The sequence below is a fragment of the Hyperolius riggenbachi genome, chromosome 11 (genome assembly GCF_040937935.1).
Source record: "Hyperolius riggenbachi isolate aHypRig1 chromosome 11, aHypRig1.pri, whole genome shotgun sequence".
NCBI lineage: Eukaryota > Metazoa > Chordata > Amphibia > Anura > Hyperoliidae > Hyperolius > Hyperolius riggenbachi.
Window position 1 is genome coordinate 19,538,155 of NC_090656.1, and position 21,397 is coordinate 19,559,551.

Here is a 21,397-nt window from a genome sequence, read left to right on the forward strand (position 1 = left end):
ATGTGTCCACCTCTGTCCTCCTTGTGTCTTCCACTATGTCTCTTTGTGTCCCCCTTGTGTCCTCCTCTGTCCCCTTGTGCCCTCCTCTATGCCCCTTTGTGCCCCCCATTTGTCCCCCTGTGTCCTCCTCTGCATGGGCACAGTACAGGGAGTCCCCTACATTGCAGCAAGTTAGAGGTGCGTATTGACAGGCATTTGACAGGAACTCCCTGCATTTGGACTATAAGACGCAGTGACTTTTTTTCCCCACTTTTGGGGGAGGAAAAGTGAGTCATATAGTCCACAAAATACAGTAAGTAGATAAATACTTGTTCTACTTATATATTATATAGTAAATAAAGAGAAAACCGTTTCAGGCATTTTCCATTTTACTACCTCTGAGGGCAATCCTGATGTAATTTCCTCCCTTCCTCTTTTTTTCTTTTTCCTCCTAGAAACTGCACAGTCATATCTAGCTTGCTTTGTAAACACATGAGCACAGCATAGATCATATTTCAGCAGCTTCACATTGAATTGCTCTAAGCCAATCTGTAAGGAGCAGCAATGTGGGAGGAGAGATAACGAGCTTCCTTCTACTCTGCAACATACCAGAATAGAGACAGGCTGACTGAGATAAGATTTATTATGGCAGAAACCTTTATGATTACCATATTGGAATGCTTGCAATGCAGGTTCAGGTTGTAGACTGCATAATAAACACAGAGCAGTGGGTAAATAGAATTGGATTTTATGGCTCACAATCTTGCTTTAATCCATTGTTAGGCTAATGTCTTATAGAGGTGCCTGGAGTACAGATTTCAGACTAGAAAAGTAATGCAGTTTGAATTTACGGTCAGTTTTAGACCTGTATGGTTAACTGGAAATTGAAATGGAAAGACCATTTAATAATAACATTGAATTACAAATACATTTTTTCAGTCCTGCTAGGTTTATAGAAAATGTTTAGCAAGACTAGAATTTCACTTACATTTCCTGTAAATTGCAGGAGTTTTTCTGGAGTTCTTTTTTGTTCCCTGAATTCAGGTCCTCTCCTTCTCCTAATCTCATCCTGGTTCGGGCTACAAATGAGGGAGTTTTGGCATCTGGCCCGGATTCTGCCCCCAATACATGTATTAGCTGTATCGACAATAGGAACTAAAGATATGATGAAATAGGTCAAACCGAAATCTCCTGCAGAATAAATTTAGACTTCAGCTCTGTATAAATTTAGCCTTCCTTAACACGATCGGCTTGCTTAGCGTGTTCAGAACCGCCGTGTAAGGTTTTTAATGTACAATAGCTGGCTCTATATATATCGTCTTTAAGAGAAAACGAATGCCATTAACCTTTTCACCACCAATTTACCTAACGACGTTTAAGTGTTCAGGGACGATTTATCTTAGAAAATGTTATTTCTTATGCGTGATATTTCCTTGCTACTAATGAGCACACGTAGGCAGGACACACGCCTGTCGAAATTGCGCATGTTTCACTGCATATCGTGAAAAGTGCGCCACCTCATATGTAAGTCAGTGGGCACCTTGCTTTTCAGAATTTGTTTTCCATTTTTTTGTATTCCTGTTTTTGTTTTACCGTTAACTACTTCACTACCCTGGTAATTTTCACAGTTCAGCTCAGCTGTGATTCCTTTGGCAATAACTTTATCAATAATTATCACAACTAAATGATCTATATAATTTTGTTTTCAAGACAAATAAGGCTTTTTGTGGCTGATATTTGTTATTAGTAATTACTATATTTCTATGCATTATAAAAGGATAAAAATAAGGAAAAAAGTGAAAAAAAATACTCAATGTATCCGCTTTCATACATTATAGCTTTCATGTTAACAGTTCTATTGTACATTAAACCCACACATTTTATTTGTCTATCCCTCCTGTTTATTCAAACAGTTCATTTGTTTTGATAATGTTTTAGCTGTAAAATTAAGTAATGTATACAATCTGCTACTGTCTGCTTTTAGAATGTGTATTTTACACTTGTTTACTAATTGACTCTGCCATTGAATTCCCTTGGAGGAGGAGAGGGGTTGGTTGTCATTATTTTACAACTCTGTAGTGATGCTATCAGGTCAGTGGGATATAAACAGTGTTATCTAAGATTTTGTAGGAAGGAGAGTGCAGAGACTTATTGTCATTTCATAAGGACAGCAAGTGTTTAAAGAACCGTACAATTTTCTGCTTTTTTTCCCTACATACGGCACTCTTTGCTGATTCTATTGTAGTTTGCTGTTATTACAAAATAGCACAAAAAAGTAAAAAGCGTGCACAGAAAACACAAACAAAAACATGATCGTATTGCGATGAAAAAACAGCCACAATATCGCACAGTCAATAGTGGTATACTGAGAATTATTAGTCTTAAGCTACAGACCAAGGACCGTAGTAAAAAAAAAAGTACAGTACTAGGCAGTGTAGTGCTGTCTATCTCCTACTAGAGGACAGTGTTGGATGTCCAGAGACATAGCAGAAGACTTCTGCTATCAATTCCTGTAAAGTCAAGCGATCACGTGACTGCACTGCATTGTGTGTATACTCAAGTGTATTTGTTGGCAGTGTATTAACTGCTATGATACAAAATTGTGCAGATGATACAAAATTGTGCAAAATCATGAACTCTCAGGAAGATGGTGTCATATTGCAACAGGATCTGGATAGGATGGCTATATGGGCACATACATGGCAGATGAAATTCAATGTTGACAAATGTAAAGTCATGCATTTTGGTCGTACCAATGGTCTAGCACCATACAAAATAAATGTGATACAGTTGGGGACATCAAACTTGGAGAAGGACTTAGGAGTGCTCATCGACAACAAGTTAAATAATTGTATTCAATGCCAAGCCACTGCAGCTAAAGCTAACAAAATTTTGGGATGCATTAAAAGGGAAATAAACACTCGAGATGCTAGCATAATATTGCCCCTGTTTAACTCTCTAGTAAGGCCACATCTGGAATATGGAATTCAGTTATGGGCACCACATTACAGGAAAGATATTGCAGTTTTAGAGCAAGTGCAGAGATGAGCAACAAAATTGATACGTGGGATGGAAGGTCTCACTTACCAAGAAAGGTTAGATAAACTGGGTTTATTTAGTCTTTTTATTCTAGAGAAAAGACCCCTTAGAAGGGATCTAATTAACATGTATAAATACATCAGAGGGCAATATTAAAGCTTGACGGATGAACTTTTTGTCCCTAGGCTTTCTCATAGGACTAGAGGACATGATCTGCGCATGGAGGAAAAACGTTTTAGCTATTTATTTAGGAAAGGGTTCTTTACAGTAAGAGTGATTAAGATGTGGAATGCATTGCCACAGGAAGAAGTTATGGCAAACTCTATACCTGCATTTAAAGGGGGCTTAGATGCTTTCCTTGCGTTGAAAGACATCCATGGCTACAATTACTAGGTAATGCCCAGTGATGTTGATCCAAGGATTTTATCTGATTTTATGTGATTGCCACCTGGAGTCGGGAAGGATTTTTTCCCCTTTTGGGGGTAATTGGACCATGCCTTGTAAGGGGTTTTTCGCCTTCCTCTGGATCAACAGGGATATGTGAGGGAGCAGCTGGTGTTGTACTTTGTTCTCTGGTTGAACTCGATGGACGTATGTCTTTTTTCAACCCAAATAACTATGTAACTATATGAGATAGCTCATGCCCAACGCTTAAACCGTTAAGGGTCATTGAAGTTGGCCCTCATTAGGCATGGCATTAAGTTATGTTTGTAGTTATGTAACTTGTGTCAAGTAGTTTGTTGACCTTTCCATACACAAGTCTTTCTCCTTCCTTTCATTCAGATTCTGACTGTTATTCTTTGCTCCCTTTTTCAGTGGTCTCCGGTGCTGCAAAATTTTACCAATGGAAACACTTTGTGGGGTTTTGTCCTGCCCACCGGCCCCTCTATCCAATCCCTGCCAATCGCCCTTCATATCGGAGACTACAACATGGACGGCTACCCGGACGCCCTCGCCATACTGCGCAATACCTCCGGAAGGTAGGTGGCTTTGGAAAGATCAGGATTATTTTGTTATCGCAGCACTGCTTTGTTATTATCATTGTATGTATGGGAGGAAAGCATTGTGTTCCAGAACAACTCATGTGACTGTAGTTTAGACTTTTAAAGAGACTCTGAAGCGAGAATAAATCTCGCTTCAGAGCTCATAGTTAGAAGGGGGATGTGTGCCCTTGCTAAACCGCCGCTATCGCGCCGCTAAACGGGGGTCCCTTCACCCCCAAACCCACCCTCGCAAACCTTGGTCGTAGAATTGGTCGCTCCTGGAGGCAGGGCTAACGGCTGCAGCCCTGCCTCCAGTCGCGTCTATCAGCGGCGCATCGCCGCCTCTCCCCCGCCCCTCTCAGTGAAGGAAGACTGAGAGGGGCGGGGGAGAGGCGGAGATACGCGCTGACAGACGCGCGTGGGGCAGGGCTGCGGCGGTTAGCCCTGCCCCAACCAGGAAGAGGGGATGTGCTGCACGGAGGGGGATTTGGGGGTGAAGGGACCCCCGTTTAGCGGCGAGATAGCGACGGTTTGGCAGGGGCACACATGCCCCTGCTATCTATGAGGTCTGAAGCGAGATTTATTCTCGCTTCAGACTCTCTTTAAGTTGTTTAAAATAACTATAGTTTCCGACGTGGGTTTCCTTTAAAGAGAATCTGTAACTGAAAAAACCCCTCTGGGGAATACACACCTCGGGAGGGGGGAAGCCTCTAAATCCTAACGAGGCTTCCCTCGTCCTCCTCCTCCCTCCATTCAAGCGCCGGGACCCCCGGAAGTGCAGCCAGGTAAATATTTACCTACTGCGATCCTGCGCAGGTGCCCTAGCGGCTCTGCATTCGGGTAAAGGGGGAAATAGCCGAACCCGATCATATCTGCTCTACTCCGCAGGTGTGAGTCCTTTGCACCTGCACAGTAGAGTGGATACAAATGGGCTCAGCTATTTCCGCCTATCCCGATTGAAAAGAGCCTGCGCAGGATCGTGGAGGGATAAATATATCACTGCTTGTCGGGGGGGGGGGGGGGGGGGGGAGCCAGCGCTGGATTCCTCCAAGCTTCAGTGGTCGGGGAAGCCTCATTGGGACCCGGAGGCTTCCCACTGCCGAGGTGAGTACCCCCCAGTGGGTTTTTTTGTTACAGGTTCTCTTTAAGTAATTGTGCAGCAGATGGCATTTAAAGGAGAGATGTTTTATAGCTCTGCTTGTTAGAGCTTCTGGAGTGTCGCAGGACCCGTGGAAAATCGCAGTGTTACACTGTCAGGTGATCTGACATTACCTTGCACATCTGTTGTCCTTTCAGTTATACCTGACAGCAACTGATATATTTCAGTTCTGACAAAATCTTGTCAGAACTGGAAGGAATCGTTGGTAGAAGAAAATGGCTTCTGAGAGGAACTGACGGTGAGGTAAGTATGTAATATGCATTTGCAGGTGCATCCTGAGCTTATTTTAAATAATTGCACTCGGTTCAGGTTCATTTTAATTAAAATTGAGCAAATCAAAGTTCATTTCTTAGAATTTGCATTAACCACTTGAGGACCCACCCTTTACCCCCCCCCCCTTAAGGACCAGCGCTGTTTTAGTCCCCAGCACAGATCAGGGTGCAGGCAGAGCGACCAGATCGCCCCCCTTTTTTCCCCACTAGGGGGATGATGTGCTGGGGGGTCTGATCGCTCCTGCCTGCCTGGGTGTTGCGGGGGGGGGGGGGGGGGGCACCTCAAAGCCCCCCTCTGCGGCGAAATTCCCCCTCTCCTCCCTCCCTTCCCCGGAGATCCGAGGCTGCACAGGAACGGATCTGTCCTGTGCAGCCTCTAACAGGCTCCTGCCTGTCATGTGACAGCGATCCCCGGCCGCTGATTGGCCGGGGATCGCTGATCTGGTACAACGCTGCCACTGTTAGCAGCGTTGTACGAATGTAAACAAAGCGGATTATTTTCGCTTGTGTTTACATTTAGCCTGCGAGCCGCGATCGGCCCCCCGCCGTGAATTGACAGGAAGCAGCCGCGGCTGCTTCCTGATTAATTAGCCTGCAGCCGCGAACTGCGTCGCTGGTCCTGCAGCTGCCACTTTGCCGACGCGCGGTATGAGTGCGCGGTCGGCAAGTGGTTAAATTTTCTGGAAAGCTGTGATTACTTTGTACAGCGTGGAATAGGTTGGCACTTGATAAATCAATAACAATAATAATTATTAGCATCTTATTGGCCATCTTGAACAGCCACATAGTATTTATTTTTATTATTATTTAGTATTTTTATAGTGCTGGCATCTTCCGCAGCGCTGTACAGAATATATTGTCTTGTCACTAACTGTCCCTCAAAGGAGCTCACAATCTAATCCCTACCATTGTCATACGTCTATGTATGTATCTTTGTCTCAATTCATCTGTATGTTTTTGGGTTGTGAGAGGAAACTGGAGTGCCCAGAGGAAACCCACGCAGACACGGGGAGGACATACAATCTCCTTGCAGATAGTGCCCTGGCTGGGATAGTAACGGCAGGGCAACAGAAAAAATAATGTAAAAACGAAACAAAGGTCTGTCGCTCGCAGATTGTATTTGCTTCTTGACCTCTCCGCCCATCCGTCTCCTGCAGCTTGGCGTTAGTGCGGCCATTTTGTCCAGTCAGCCATATTGACTACTGGCCGGGATTCCGTTATGCCTGCCAGTGCCAGTTCAGCATCCCTCTAACCTGTTTCTCTTTGCAGAGCAGCTATTTTGGGCTGGGTGGTTTCGGCGCTGATTATTCCATCCCCGTCATGCTGTCACTTCTGACATTTGGGATGATGATCTTGTTCTCTGCATGTTTGTCTGGAGACGCCGGATTTACATCCAGTCACTCGCGGGGTTGAATTGTTTACAGAGCTGAAACTGAAAGAGACACGCTGTTTTCTTTCCACTGATGTGACTAATCTAATGGAACACAGAAATAGAAATATATTGACTGGCAGACGGAGGGGTGGGGGGGGGGGATAGAACGACTCAAATGAGGCTTGAGAAATGACTGGGACCGGAGATTGTTCTGGTGACGGCTGGGAAGAATGAAGCTTCGTGCATAAATCAGACTCATTCCTCAGCAGCGCTTTGCTAGTAGAGGGGATTCAATATAGAACTAATGCCAGATATCAGGACTTTGGCTTCCAGCAACGAATACGGATGCTACAACTCTGCCATGACTCTCATTTACTTAAAAGCAGACCTGAACTCAGAACTTCCTCTCTGCTCTGAAAGATAAGCAACAGTATAATCACCTGTAAAGAAACACATTTCTTTGTGACAGGTGATACAATTCCTGCAATAAATCTGCAGTGTGTCCACATCCTGCATTCATGGAGGAAGATATAGGGTTAACATACTGTGTTTACAAATTAGCTGCTCAGCCATCTGGGAGATCAAATTACAGTTGTGATTAGACACAGATGAGGGGGAATTACACAGGCTAAACTCTCTAAATACATACAGGGTGCATTTCCCTGTGTTTTCCTTCTGTCCTGTGCAAGAGTTCAGGTCCACTTTAAAGGTAACCTGAAGTGACATGATGAGATAAACCCAGGTACATGTAATACTGGCCCTTGTAAGAAATTCCCTAGAGTCCCTTTCGGTTTTCCAGTACAGAAAGGTTTAGAGGGGAAAAAAACAAAACCTTGAGTTGTTATCTATACAAAAGGGCTTGTCCATTCAGTCAGGTTTCCTGAAAACTAGACAGGGTAAAATGCTAAAGGCTCATACAGACGCTTGATTAATGCTGGCTGAGGCAGCCAATAACTACGCCATGAACACGCTGCTCCGTTCCCAGTGTTCTCTCCAGGCTCTTTTAGCCGAGTGCTCCACCCGGTTAGTTTTGGTGACCACCCAGCTGTTATCGGCTCACCTCCTCCTCTGCTGTAAGCAGAGTTGTGCAGAGAAGGGCCAGCCCTGCATTCTCTCATCTCGCCCCACCCGGCTACTTTTTCATGCCACCCAGCTGGAAAACATTTCTGGGGAGAACACTGCGTTCCCTTCAGAATTCGGCTATGTCCGGTGCAAAAATTATACACCAGGCCCTGATATAGCCATAATTAACATTGCGGGCCATGGAGGTGCCCAACTTACTTACCTTGGCATCCGGGGCCGCAATACACACTCTAGATTGTCTGCAGAGATTGCTCCGGCCGGCCGCCACAGCCAGGAACCATCTACCTTGTATATGAGACTTTATTTTCCCCAAATAGTTTATAGATTCTCATATTAAAGTCCTAATTCTGCATGGAGTTCCCAGAGACTATTTTTACTTACACATATGAATTATACAGGTCTTGGGGCTAGTTGCATGCAGTTTAGATATTATGTACAAGTAGCTCTAGAACCTGCATAAGTTAGATGTGTCTGTATTCAACCACTTTTACAGTATATCTACGTCATCTGTGGCACCCTCCAAGCCACCATGACTTAGATATACTGACTTGCTTGCAGCCCTGCTTTGCACAATCGGGGGCGCTCTAAAGTGCACCCCCCAGCACTGTAATTGGTAAAAGGGAACATTTCTCTAACCATCTCAGTGTACGGCAGGAAAAGGAGAGACTCCAGGCTCCTCCTCCAAGGGAAACACAATTAACAAGAAGTTTAAAAGGCCCCCACCCCCTGCTACCCTCAGTATCTTGTGTTTCCGGCCTGCCGAGGACACAGTTGACAGCTGTAGTTTATTTATCTATTTGGCGACTTTGTGTAGCTATGCAGAGCAGTTTGTTTGGGATAAGATCCCATCCTGGCCTGTGATCAGGCATTGGGAAGTTTATCCTGCCTGCAATAGTTAGACATAGTGCTTCTGTTCCCAGGTGGTCATCATGTCTGTGTGTGTTATGACGCTGGGAATCTCCCCCCTTCGGTAGCCCGCAGGGGCTTATCAGCCTTGCATTATTTTCAATATTCAATCTACAGAGAATTGAAGCGATAAGCTTTTTGGGAGAACCAAGGACTGATTGGTCCAGATATGCATTTTAGATGGGACTCTTCTTCAGTCAGGGCCAACATTTTGGTGGAAAGGTGCTTCAGGCAGCAGTCCCTCCCTCATGTGAGTAGGGGGTTACTTGCCTATCTCTCCTTTTCCTGCCGTACACTGAGATGGTTAGAGAAAGGTCAGTTTAGACTTACCTGGTAAAGATGTTTCTAAACATCTCAGTGTACGGCATACTACATCCCTCCCTCTATGCTGCCTTCTATCCTTTCTTCCTGACTTTTTTTGCACTGTTTTGGTGTAGATTGAGCTGTAGACAGGACTCTGGGTCACGTTTGGGTGTCTCATTGGCCGGGTTTCTTGTCTATATACTGAGGGTAGCAGGGGGTGGGGCCTTTTAAACTTCTTGTCAATTGTTTCCCTTGGAGGAGGAGCCTGGAGTCTCTCCTTTTCCTGCCGTACACTGAGATGTTTAGAAACATCTTTACCAGGTAAGTCTAAACTGACCTTTTCCCTTGTAGCCAATTAGTCCACCCCCTCGCATGAACGATCGCTGCAGTAGTCAACTGCAGCGATCTTTCATCTGTCCCCCTCCGTGCAGAAATCATTAAAAAAATGCACCAGCACCGGCTGACTGCAGAGTGGGGATCGGAGGCTCGGACTTCAGGATTATTGCTGATTAAAAAGGGACACAGCTAAAGCGTCAAAACTGCTCTGGTCCATTACCGGAAAACAAGGTCTGGATGCGAAGTGGTTAACCTGCTGGGCGGTCTGGACGAGCTCAGCTTGTCCAGTACCACCGGAGCCTGCCGCTCAGGCCCTGCTGGGCCGATTTGGCTCAAATAAAAAACAGCACACGCAGCCGGCACTTTGCCAGCCGCGTGTGCTGCCTGATCGCCGCCGCTCAGCGGCGATCCGCCGCGAGCAGCGGCGAAACAGGGTCCCCCCAGCCGCCTGAGCCCAGCGTAGCCGGAACAAAAAGTTCCGGCCAGCGCTAAGGGCTGGATCGGAGGCAGCTGACGTCAGGACGTCGGCTGACGTCGATGACGTCACTCCGCTCGTCGCTATGGCGACGATGTAAGCCAAACAAGGAAGGCTGCTCATTGCGGCCTTCCTTGTTTATTCTGGGCGCCGGAGGTGATCGGAAGAACGCCTCCGGAGCGCCCTCTAGTGGGCTTTCATGCAGCCAACTTTCAGTTGGCTGCATGAAATAGTTTTTTTTTTATTAAAAAAAAACCCTCCCGCAGCCTCCCTGGCGATCTTAAAGAGGAACTGTAACGACAAAACGGCCCCTGGGGGGTACTCACCTCGGGTGGGGGAAGCCTCAGGATCCTAATGAGGCTTCCCACGCCGTCCTGCGTCCCTCGGGGGTCTCGCTGTAGCCCTCCGTACAGCCGTGACGCAATATTTACCTTCCTGGCTCCTGTGCAGGCGCTCTGATGCCGAAGTAGGCGGAAATACCCGATCACCGTCGGGTCTGCTCTACTGCGCAGGCGCAAGTTTCCGGCGCCTGCGCAGTAGAGCGGACCCGACGGAGATCGGGTATTTCCGTCTATTCCCGTGCAGAAAGTCGCCACAGCGCCCCCGCTGGAGCCAGCAAAGGTAAATATTGAACTGACAGTCGGCACAGTCGCCGGCTGTTCGGAGGGCTGCGGCGAGACCCCCGTGGGACAGAGGATGGCGTGGGAAGCCTCATTAGGATCCGGAGGCTTCCCCCACCCGAGGTGAGTACCCCCCAGGGGATCTTTTTAATGTTACAGAGTCTCTTTAATAGAACGCCAGGCAGGTTAGAGGTGTTATTTTGGCATCCTTCGGAAACCATTTATTTAGACACCAGCTAATCAAGGAGCTTCTATACAGATAAAAATACCTGCCCCGAGTGCTGCATGTGTCATTGTCACTACTTCATAGCTGCCTCTCCTGGGGTTGGGTAGACTGCTCTGTTATGCCTGGGAATACACCATGAGATGTTTTTGGCAGATAGATGGTTCAATAGATAATTTCCGACAGGTCCGATCTGATTTTTCAATCGTTTTTCTTATCGATTTCTCATAGAAGCGAATGAAAAAAGATCAGAAGATCAATCGGACAGTCATGGGAATGTTTGGGGGGGGGAGAGCCATGCGGGGCAAGTAGCGTTCCGAAAATGAGGGTAAAAGTGCCAAAAATGGGGGTGGTTATGGACTAGGATGTAGATGTGGTCACGGGTGGAGCCAAATTTACATGAACTTAGGAATAGTGGGACATTATACTAGGACTATAGAAGGTATTAGATTGTGAGTGTATAGGCAGCGGGGACGGGAGCGCGCAGGGGGGGAGCAGTTGGTAAGGGGCGGCTAACACCAAGGGGGCGCCCCATTTGCGGATGTGTGGATGCCCATGCAGGCAGTTAATCTGCTGAAAAATCTCATTGTGTATTCCCAGCATTAGTCAGGCTGGCGTTGGACCTTGGCAGCATCTCGTTTATGTCCTGCGTTCTAATATTCCCACACAATGAGATTAGCGGAGCTTGTCTTCAGCCTGCCCGTTTGGCCGCAGTTAGCACGCTTGATATTTGGTATTTTCATATGCGCTTTCATAGTTATGGGACGTGTGTTGGTGAGCCCAGATCTGTCTCCGCTGTCTTGAAGAATCCCCTTCGCAGGCTGCAATTATTTCTCCTCCTTCTCCAGCCTGGCACCGCCGAACGGCTTCTGGCAGCCAAATACGGCTCCCCCATAATTATCCCATCAAAATGTCACAGGCAATTTGCGACGCGGTATAATAAAGCTGTCCTTGTTTGTTGCTCCCGTTCCGTCCCACCTCTCTGTTTTGGAGGAGCTTTGTCAGTGCTGGTGCTGGCGTCGGATGGGCGGTCCATAAATACACTGTTCTTCAGCTTAAAATGCAGGAAAGTTCTGCATTACCTGCTAAGAAATCAAGATATTCATGTGACTGCATAGGCCAAAAGCAAAGCATTTACTCCACAACTCCATCACATCGTCAAAACTAAGGGTAGCCAATGACATGCTAATAATCATAAACCTGGTTATCCACTGTAATGCTGGCAAACATACGCTGGACTCTGCTCTGCATCCTGCTTTGGGAGTCACATGATCTCTTAATTGACCCGCCCAGCAGTTGAATGCAGAAAGGAGAGGAAACCAGCTGTACTGCAGTGACAAGCACATTTAGGCCATTAAACAGGTTTTCTGCTCAGTATTTTACTTTATACACGGTTTATCATCACATAAAGGCCTGATTGTTAGGAGTTTCCTTGTTCAGTTTTGGATTTAGTTTGGTTAGGAAATATATGCCCATCCGCTATTGTAGTACCTTCTGCAGCTCGCACGGTGCCCTTCCTGCTTGCCCTCCCCTCTCCTTAGGACAGAATGGACTGCTCCACCAGAACCCAGTAGCATGTCTGTACAGCCAGGGGGGATGGGATCAATGCCCTTAAAATTATTTTGAAAAGTATCTATTGGACAGGACAGAAGATATAGGTTGGTCGGGGGCTGGGTTAGGAGTGGTGGAAGATCGATGGTCTATAGCATTGCACTGGATCAAACAGTACCACGTTGCAGTTAAAACGATTTTCAATAGATTGGTTGCTGAAATCTATTAATTGATTGACTGTGTGTGGTAGGAATTTTTTTTTTTCAGAGAGTATTTTGCCGCATTGAGGTGGGAAATCTATATGTGGCCAGCTAATAATGCAATGTTTTCAGGCAGGCATCTCCGGTATCTCTCTGAGCGTCAGTGTTTTAGCCTCCCCATCTCCCGCAGGAAGGAGCAGTAGTGACTCGCATCTAAAACTTACTTGTCAAGCGACCAAATCGGGCCTGCAGTGCCGTCCAATTTGGCCCACTAGTGGAATCCCCACTTTGCATTATATTTAGCTTGTGCGCACTAAACCTATATGGCTAAGCAACTGCGCACGCGACCCCCACTAATACAATCCAACACAATACAATAACATTTCTATAGTGCTTTTCTCCCATAGGACTCAAAGCGCTTCCTAATCTCCTCCCCCTGGACTTGACATTGATCGGCGTTAGGTGGTCCTAGGGGAGCCGCCTTCCCGATGCCTATTGGCGCAAGGCGGTCGGGAAGGGGTTAAAGGATCCGATCCTCTGTGATGATCATTATTGATGCGCGACTCTAAACAACGTTATCGCGCACCTGTACCCACGCCCCAAGTTCACGGAAACAACCTCTTGAAAATCGTGAGTTGCGTTACAGGCCTTTAGTATAAAGATTGTGGAAATGTTTTTCATCTGCAGTTTCCAGCGATTCAGTCTTGCAGTGGGTACTTAGCTTTAGACTAGTCCAAAACTCGTCAGATCTGTCAGACTTTTAATATATAGTGTAACTGACAGCAACATAGGAAAAAAGAAGTTTACAGTTCATTGTATTCTGGAACTAATGTGCACTTTTATGCATTTGTACAGACGCATACACATATAGTTTAAATGTTACAATTTGTTTGCGATAGTTGTTTTTTAAACTTGCATGCATCTCATCGACCATCTCTGCTTGTCGCTTCTCTGTAAAACAGCTTTAGTGCGGTTATATTGGAGACGAGATGTGTCGGCAATGGCTCCGCCAGGTATTGCAGTGACTTAAAGGACCACTGTCACGAAAATCTTAAAATTTTAAATGCACATAAACCTATACAAATAAGAAGCATGTTTCTTCCAGAGTAAAATGAGCCATGATTACTTTTCTCCTATGTTGCTGTCACTTACAGCAGGTAGTAGAAATCTGACATTACCGATAGGATTTGTGCTAGTCCATCTCTCCATAGGGGATTCTCAGCAAAGCCTTTATTCTTTACGAAGACACTCATTGAAAAAGATTTATAGAAAGATGCTGGCCAGCCTCCCTGCTCACTGTACACTTTTTCGGCAGTTGTATGGAGCAACTGTCATTCACTAAGTGCTTTTGAAAATAATGCAAACCCAGAGAATCCCCCATGAGGAGATGGGCTAGTCCAAAACCGTTGTTTCTGTCAGAATTCTGCTACCTACTGTAAGTGACAGCAACATAGGAGAAAAGTAATTTATGGCTCATTTTACTCTGGAAGAAACATACTTGTTTTCTGTATAATAAAAACCCCTGTGTCCCTGCGTCCTCCTGTGTCAGTTTTTCCAGACCTGACAGTTTTCTGTCTGTGAACCTCATTGCATTGTGGGAAATAACGTTTTTCAACTGCCAAGTAAACAACATCTCCCTGTGTGCATATACGGGCAAGAAGGACGCGTCTGTGTACACGTTGCGGTGGGGGGGGGGGGGGGGGGAGGGGTGGTGGTCAGAGGCCCTGGCCTAGTGACCGTTTTTTTTATCGGGCAGGCCTTTTTACTAGTGTTTACATACATTTTAAATTTTAAGACTTTCACGGCAGTGGTCTTTTAACATTTTACATTTATTTTGACGCGTCTCATTCTATGCATAGCTGAGAAGCAGAGCAAGGCCACTTTATAGCCACGATTCTGTCCTTGGATACTCCTGGGGTTTGGACGGTCATGTTTTGCACGATCACAATGAAAAGTGCTTGTAGCATTCTTCTTTTAAAGCTTTTTCTGTGCTTGTTCCCCTTCCAAAAGAGGGCAGAGGTTGCCGAGTAACACAAATAAGCGTTTTTGCAGTGGCGGATTTAAGAGGCTGAGTTTGTCGAGTGATGAGTGTTGTGCCGGTACGGCCATTGTGCGCACAGGCCTGCTCCATGGTGGGCAGCGACTTACTGCCCGGCTTTTAGTCATGGTTTGAAAGTCAGAGCTACCCACCAGCTGGTTCTTTCATCTCCGGTGCCTACTGTTTCTTTCTAGTCTCAAATAAAGCCAGGCCATCGCCTCAACCGAAACAGGAAACGGCTCGCAGCCAGGAGGGCGATTTTCTACAATGACGTTTCTGGGGTAAGAGTGGACTTCTTGCCGTGTTCAGCTATTTCTCCCCTTCTCCTTGGAAGTTGCGCCTCTCAAGGAAACGCATTGATTATTTGGTCGTCCGCCACATGCTGGCATTCCGCACCAGCGCTGATTGATATTTACATTACGCTGGAGGGGCTGGAGGATAAAATCACTGTTTTTCTGCATGGTTACAGGAACTGCGTCTGATTGCTGGAAATCGTTACAGCTGGCCTCGTCCCCGAGAATTTCACAGCCCAAGAACAATTCCCTCATGCTGAAATTCCACCGTAATGCAAAATTTCTCTTTTTAATAATAACCCATCAAAAAGACACCCATAGCAGCTGTAAAAATATGACCTTTGAAGCTAACAACTTTTAGTATGTGCCTTCCTAGTGGGCGGGGCTCATCCAGATGCATCACTGCTTTCAGGGGCGGTATCTGTATGCGCATGCAATGCTATGTACATATGCCACACCCCTGCGAACCAGATCTTTACACATCTATTCATATGTACTGATCTGGCTTATGTACATCTTCGCTGATACTGACAGAATGACTGGATTGGATTCAGGATATTGGGTAGTGCCACAACGGGAACTGTATAGTGAAGGAAGGAGGTCCACTAGACACCAGGGAACTGTATAGGGGATGGGGGGGGGGCAATAGACACCAGGGCACTGTATAGGGGAGGGAGGGGGCCAGTAGACAGCAGGGATCTGTATAGGGAAGGGAGGGGGCAATAGACACCAGGGATCTGTATAGGGGAGGGAGGAGAGCCACTAGACACCAGGAAACCGTATAGGTAAGGGAGGGGGGCACTAGACACCATGGAACTGTTCAGGCGAGGGAGGGGAGCCACTAGACACCAGGGTACTGTATAGGAAAGGGAGAGGGGCACTAGACACCTGGGAACTGTATAGGGAAGGGGGGCACTAGACAGCAGGGAACTGTATAGGGGAGGGAGGGGGGCACTAGACACCATGGAACTGTTCAGGCGAGGGAGGGGAGCCACTAGACACCAGGGAACTGTATAGGAAAGGGAGAGGGGCACTAGACACCTGGGAAGTGTATAGGGAAGGGGGGCACTAGACAGCAGGGAACTGTATAGGGGAGGGAGGGGGACACTAGACACCATGGAACTGTTCAGGCGAGGGAGGGGAGCCACTAGACACCAGGGTACTGTATAGGAAAGGGAGAGGGGCACTAGACACCTGGGAACTGTATAGGGAAGGGGGGCACTAGACAGCAGGGAACTGTATAGGGGAGGGAGGGGGCACTAGACACCATGGAACTGTTCAGGCGAGGGAGGGGAGCCACTAAACACCAGGGAACTGTATAGGAAAGGGAGGGGGCACTAGACACCAGGGAACTGTATAGGGAAGGGAGGGGCGCACTAGACAGCTGCCAACATGGCCACACCTTTCTCCCTTTTCCCTGCCCTTCCACTTCCCAGCGTGGAATCTCTTTGCTTTTGTGGGGATTTCAGTAGCCTTGCCTGCGTTGTTACAGTGTGTTCTGTGTTTGGTTTGAAGGAGTATTTCGGCTCTTTGATCTGCACCTGTGTTCAGAGCTCAATACATCTGCTCTGACAGTTGGTGGCTAAGCCATTTTCTGGATACAAAGACTTCATAATGTTTCATCTTCTGTGTTTTACCAGTCAGGGCTGACAATCAGCTGAAGAGCAGCATCTGGGTAGAGAAAGTGCTCAGTACCCTTCATGCTGGTATTTTTAGGGGAGTTTGTGCTTTAGAATTGTTGTTGTTATTATAGATAACCTTAGAACACTGCTAGTTTTATTCCTCATATAAAACAAATTTCCAAGTCTCGCTGTTTCCATCACCAGCCCTTCCCAATACTGTGTCCTCCAGCCTCCTGCTGTCAGGTCCTCCCCTTCACTAGCCTCTCACCTCTTGCAGCAATCCTCAATGCTGCATCCTTCTCATCACTCCTCATCTGCAGCTACTCTCTGCTAGTCCCGTCACTGGCTCCTCCCACCACTCCTCCTCTTCTGCTGTTCCTCTCTGCTAGTCTTGTCACTGGCTCCTCCCACCACTCCTCTTCTGCTGTTCCTCTCTACTAGTCTTGTCACTGGCTCCTCCCACCACTCCTCCTATTCTGCTGTTCCTCTTTGCTAGTCTTGTCACTGGCTCCTCCCACAATCCCTTTTCATCTACTGTTCCTCTCTGCTAGTCCAGTCACTGGCTCCTCCCGCTACTCCTCCTCCTCTTCTGCTGATCCTCTCTGCTAGTCTTGTCACTGGCTCCTCCCACCATCACTTCTCATCTTCTGTTCCCCTCTTCCAGTACCTTCACTGGCTCCTCCCACCACCCACTGAAATGGAGGCTGCCGTATTTATTTATTTTTAAACAATACCAGTTGCCTGGCAGTCCTCCTGATCCTGTGTCTCTAATGCTTTTAGCCCTAGACCATGAACAAGCATGCAGCAGATCAAGCGCTCTTCACTCAGCTGGCTGGTTTTACTGGATTAGCCATATGCTTGTTCCAGGGTTTTGCCTCAGACACAATGTATGCCAAAAAAATCAACAGGACTGCCAGGCAACTGGCATTGATTACAGGGAAAAAAATATGGCAGCCTCCAAATCTCTCTCACCTCAGGTGTCCTTTAATCTTTGTACATAGAAACTCGGCCGAGATGGTCATTCTGTGCTATCTGAACCAAACCTCTAGCGTGTGTACAGTTGCCCCATGACATTGCTTAGAGATTGGCCATGCCGCTATCGAAGGGCTAAACGGCAGCTAAAAGCTCACGCTACAAGGCTGAGCTTGCTCTCTAAGATTAGTGAGCTAACCCAAATGAGTTTTGGAAACGTGCACACCGACATCAATTTCAGCAGATTAGGCTATTCTGCCTGTGCAGGAGAGGAGGAAGCAGATGTGTATGAAACAGCCTTGGAAACGCTCCTTGCACAATGAATCATCCTTGTGTCGCCACGTATGTAAGAGAACGTCCTCGGCAGCGTTCATTGGCGGGGCAGCTGAATTCTGGGTAATTTTATGAGTAATTGGCTGCTCAGCCTTACAGCGGATAGTTATTGTGTTGTGTGTGTGTGTGTGTAACGGGATGTGTGAACAATGCACCATTGTCTCTATTCTCCGGCCGCGTTTGTCACTGTCACACGAATAATACCGAATCGCTGTAAAACGCTTCCCTGCCAACCACTGGCCTGGGATCCCCGCCAGTGCGGAGGCTGACCTCGCGATGTCATCCTCTACTGCGCCTGCCCCGCTGTCAATCACTCGCACGTGGGCTGCAGTGTACTGCGCAGGCATTCTTCCCCATTCAAACCATGCCTGGCAATAAAGGGATTTCTTCGACATTCGTTTTCCTAGTAAAGCCTCAGTTTTCCCGGAAGGGCAGGAAGTGCGATCAATCACTCCACTTTACAGCAGGTCTCCTTCCTCCATTCATTCGCCATCTATTTTCTGCGTACCTTTTACACTGCTCAAAGGAGCTCTTTACATCTCCGCAGAAGTGACGGCCAAACGCTTTAACCATCCTTCTTGTCCGACAGAGAACAATTGTTAAAATAAACTGACCAGTTTCGTTTAAGGTCTGCGCACACTTGCCTCCACATCGTCTCCACAAGTTAAAGAGGAACTTTACCAAATAACAGTAGTAGGGGAGGAATAAATCAAGACAATGCTAAGTGAGAAGTTAAAGGAATACTATCGATTCACATATTTTTTTCAATTGACACAGGAATTGTTTGGGAAATGCTGCTAAGTACTGGTGTATACATTTTAGTAGCAACTTCATTGTTTACTGTTAGCAAAATACATTCAAACTTTACTGACGCCAAAACTGACCTGACTGAGCCATGAGGAGAGGGGAAATTCCCCTCACACTTCAGTTAACTCTGTGTGTAGTAGCTCTGTGTGTGACAGAGAGTGAGCTCCTAACAGCTGCAGCTCCTGTGTCCTGTGTTTCTGACTGACCTGTCTGAAGAGAGCAGAGGAAATGTAACTAATTGTCACAGCTTTTCATACTGTTTTTCCTTTCAGAGTTTGATATGTTTGATATTTGCTTTCTGTAGTCTGATATGCAACTCTGGCTGTGCATTGAAGCAGACACCCCTTCTGCAATTGATTTGTCCCAATATAGCTAAATCCTACCCTCAATAAATTACAGTTTTTGCCTCTGATATTTAACATGAAAAGTAGGAAAATGTTTACACAGCTACTTAGACATTATTTGCACACTGTCATTTTAGAACACTTGGGTATCGATAGTATTCCTTTAAAGAGAATCTGAAGTGAAAATAAACTTATGATATAATGATTTGTATGTGTAGTACAGCTAAGAAATAGAACGCCAGCGCCATTTCGTTATCCAGTCGGGCTCTTTTTGTCACGGCACCCTTTTTTCCATGCATGCGGGAGTTGTCGATTTATGAAAGCCCACCGATTCAAACCGCCGCCGGAACTCCCTGTATTGGCCCTGTGTCCTCCTCCACTCCCCCTGTGCAGAAGGCGGGCGTGTGCCTTACCTGATCCGACGTCGCCCACGGCAATCAGAGACTCCTCTTCCCACTGGCAAAAATCCGGGGGGGGGGGGGGGGAGAGGGGGGAAGGGCATGGGGATAAAAAGAGGCACAGAGGAGGACACAAGGGAGACAATAAAGGACATAAGCATCTGACCAATGTATCAAATACTGTACAAGTGTGTTCAATTACCCTCCAAGCCTCTGAAGGAGGTTCTTGTCTAAGAAGAAGGGAGCTTCTGAAGGAGATGCTTGCCTAAGAAAAGGGGAGCCTCTTAACGAGATGCTTGCCTAAGAAGAGGGGAGCCTCTGAAGGAGATGCTTGCCTAAGAAGAGGGGAGCCTCTGAAGGAGATGCTTGCCTAAGAAGAGGGGAGCCTCTGAAGGAGATGCTTGCCTAAGAAGAGGGGAGCCTCTGAAGGAGATGCTTGCCTAAGAAGAGGGGAGCCTCTGAAGGAGGTGCTTGTCTAAGAAGAGGGGAGCCTCTAAAAGAGATGCTTGCCTAAGAAGAGGGGAGCCTCTGAAGGAGATGCTTGCCTAAGAAGAGGGGAGCCTCTGAAGGAGATGCTTGCCTAAGAAGAGGGGAGCCTCTGAAGGAGATGCTTGCCTAAGAAGAGGGGAGCCTCTGAAGGAGGTGCTTGCCTAAGAAGAAGGGAGCCTCTGAAGGAGATGCATGCCTAAGAAGAGGGGAGCCTCTGAAGGAGGTGCTTGCCTAAGAAGAGGGGAGCCTCTGAAGGAGATGCTTGCCTAAGAAGAGGGGAGCCTCTGAAGGAGATGCTTGCCTAAGAAGAGGGGAGCCTCTGAAGGAGATGCTTGCCTAAAAAGAGGGGAGCCTCTGAAGGAGGTGCTTGCCTAAGAAGAAGGGAGCCTCTGAAGGAGATGCTTGCCTAAGAAGAGGGGAGCCTCTGAAGGAGGTGCTTGCCTAAGAAGAGGGGAGCCTCTGAAGGAGATGCTTGCCTAAGAAGAGGGGAGCCTCTGAAGGAGATGCTTGCCTAAGAAGAGGGGAGCCTCTGAAGGAGATGCTTGCCTAAGAAGAGGGAAGCCTCTAAAGGAGATGCTTGCCTAAGAAGAGGGGAGCCTCTGAAGGAGGTGCTTGTCTAAGAAGAGGGGAGCCTCTGAAGGAGGTGCTTGCTTAACCTCCTTGCCGGTTATCCCGAACTCAGTTCGGGGTAACCTGCGCAGGAGGATTGCTCAGGCCCCGCTGGGCCGATTTGCATAATTTTTTTTTTGTTACAAGCAGCTAGCACTTTGCTAGCTGCTTGTAACTTCCGATCGCTGCCGATCCGCCGCAATCCGCCGTGCTGAGCCGCTCCCCCCCGCCCCAGACCCCTGCGCTGCCTGGCCAATCAGTGCCAGGCAGCGTTGAGGGGCGGATCGGGATTCTCTATGACGTCCATGACGTCGGTGACGTCATCCCGCCCCGTCGCCATGGCGACCGGGGAAGCCCTGCAGGAAATCCCGTTCTCAACGGGATTTCCTGCATACTCTGATCGCCGAAGGCGATCGGAGTCTGTGGGGGGATGCCGCCGCTCAGCGGCTATCATGTAGCGAGCCCTCGGCTCGCTACATGATTTAAAAAAAAAACTAAAAAAAACCTCCAGCGCTGCCTCCTTGCCGGAGGAATTGAACCGGCAAGGAGGTTAAGAAGAGGGGAGCCTCTGAAGGAGATGCATGCCTAAGAAGAGGGGAGCCTCTGAAGGAGATGCTTGCCTAAGAAGAGGGGAGCCTCTGAAGGAGATGCTTGCCTAAGAAGAGGGGAGCCTCTGAAGGAGATGCTTGCCTAAGAAGAGGGGAGCCTCTGAAGGAGATGCTTGCCTAAGAAGAGGGGAGCCTCTGAAGGTGATGCTTGCCTAAGAAGATGGGAGCCTCTGAAAGAGATGCTTGCCTAAGAAGAGGGGAGCCTCTAAAGGAGATGCTTGCCTAAGAAGAGGGGAGCCTCTGAAGGAGGTGCTTGCCTAAGAAGAGGGGAGCCTCTAAATGAGATGCTTGCCTAAGAAGGGGGGAGCCTCTGAAGGAGATGCTTGCCTAAGAAGAGGGGAGCCTCTGAAGGAGATGCTTGCCTAAGAAGAGGGGAGCCTCTG

General features: G+C 47.4%; 1 protein-coding gene across 1 annotated transcript in view; it reads left to right on the forward strand.

The window, feature by feature from the left end:
* ITFG1 (integrin alpha FG-GAP repeat containing 1) overlaps positions 1-21,397 on the forward strand; it is a 383,915-nt gene that overhangs the window by 182,973 nt on the left and 179,545 nt on the right. Inside the window, exon 10 of the mRNA XM_068261311.1 lies at positions 3,835-3,998. Coding sequence (XP_068117412.1) covers positions 3,835-3,998 — 164 coding nt within the window. The remainder of the gene's footprint in view (positions 1-3,834; positions 3,999-21,397) is intronic.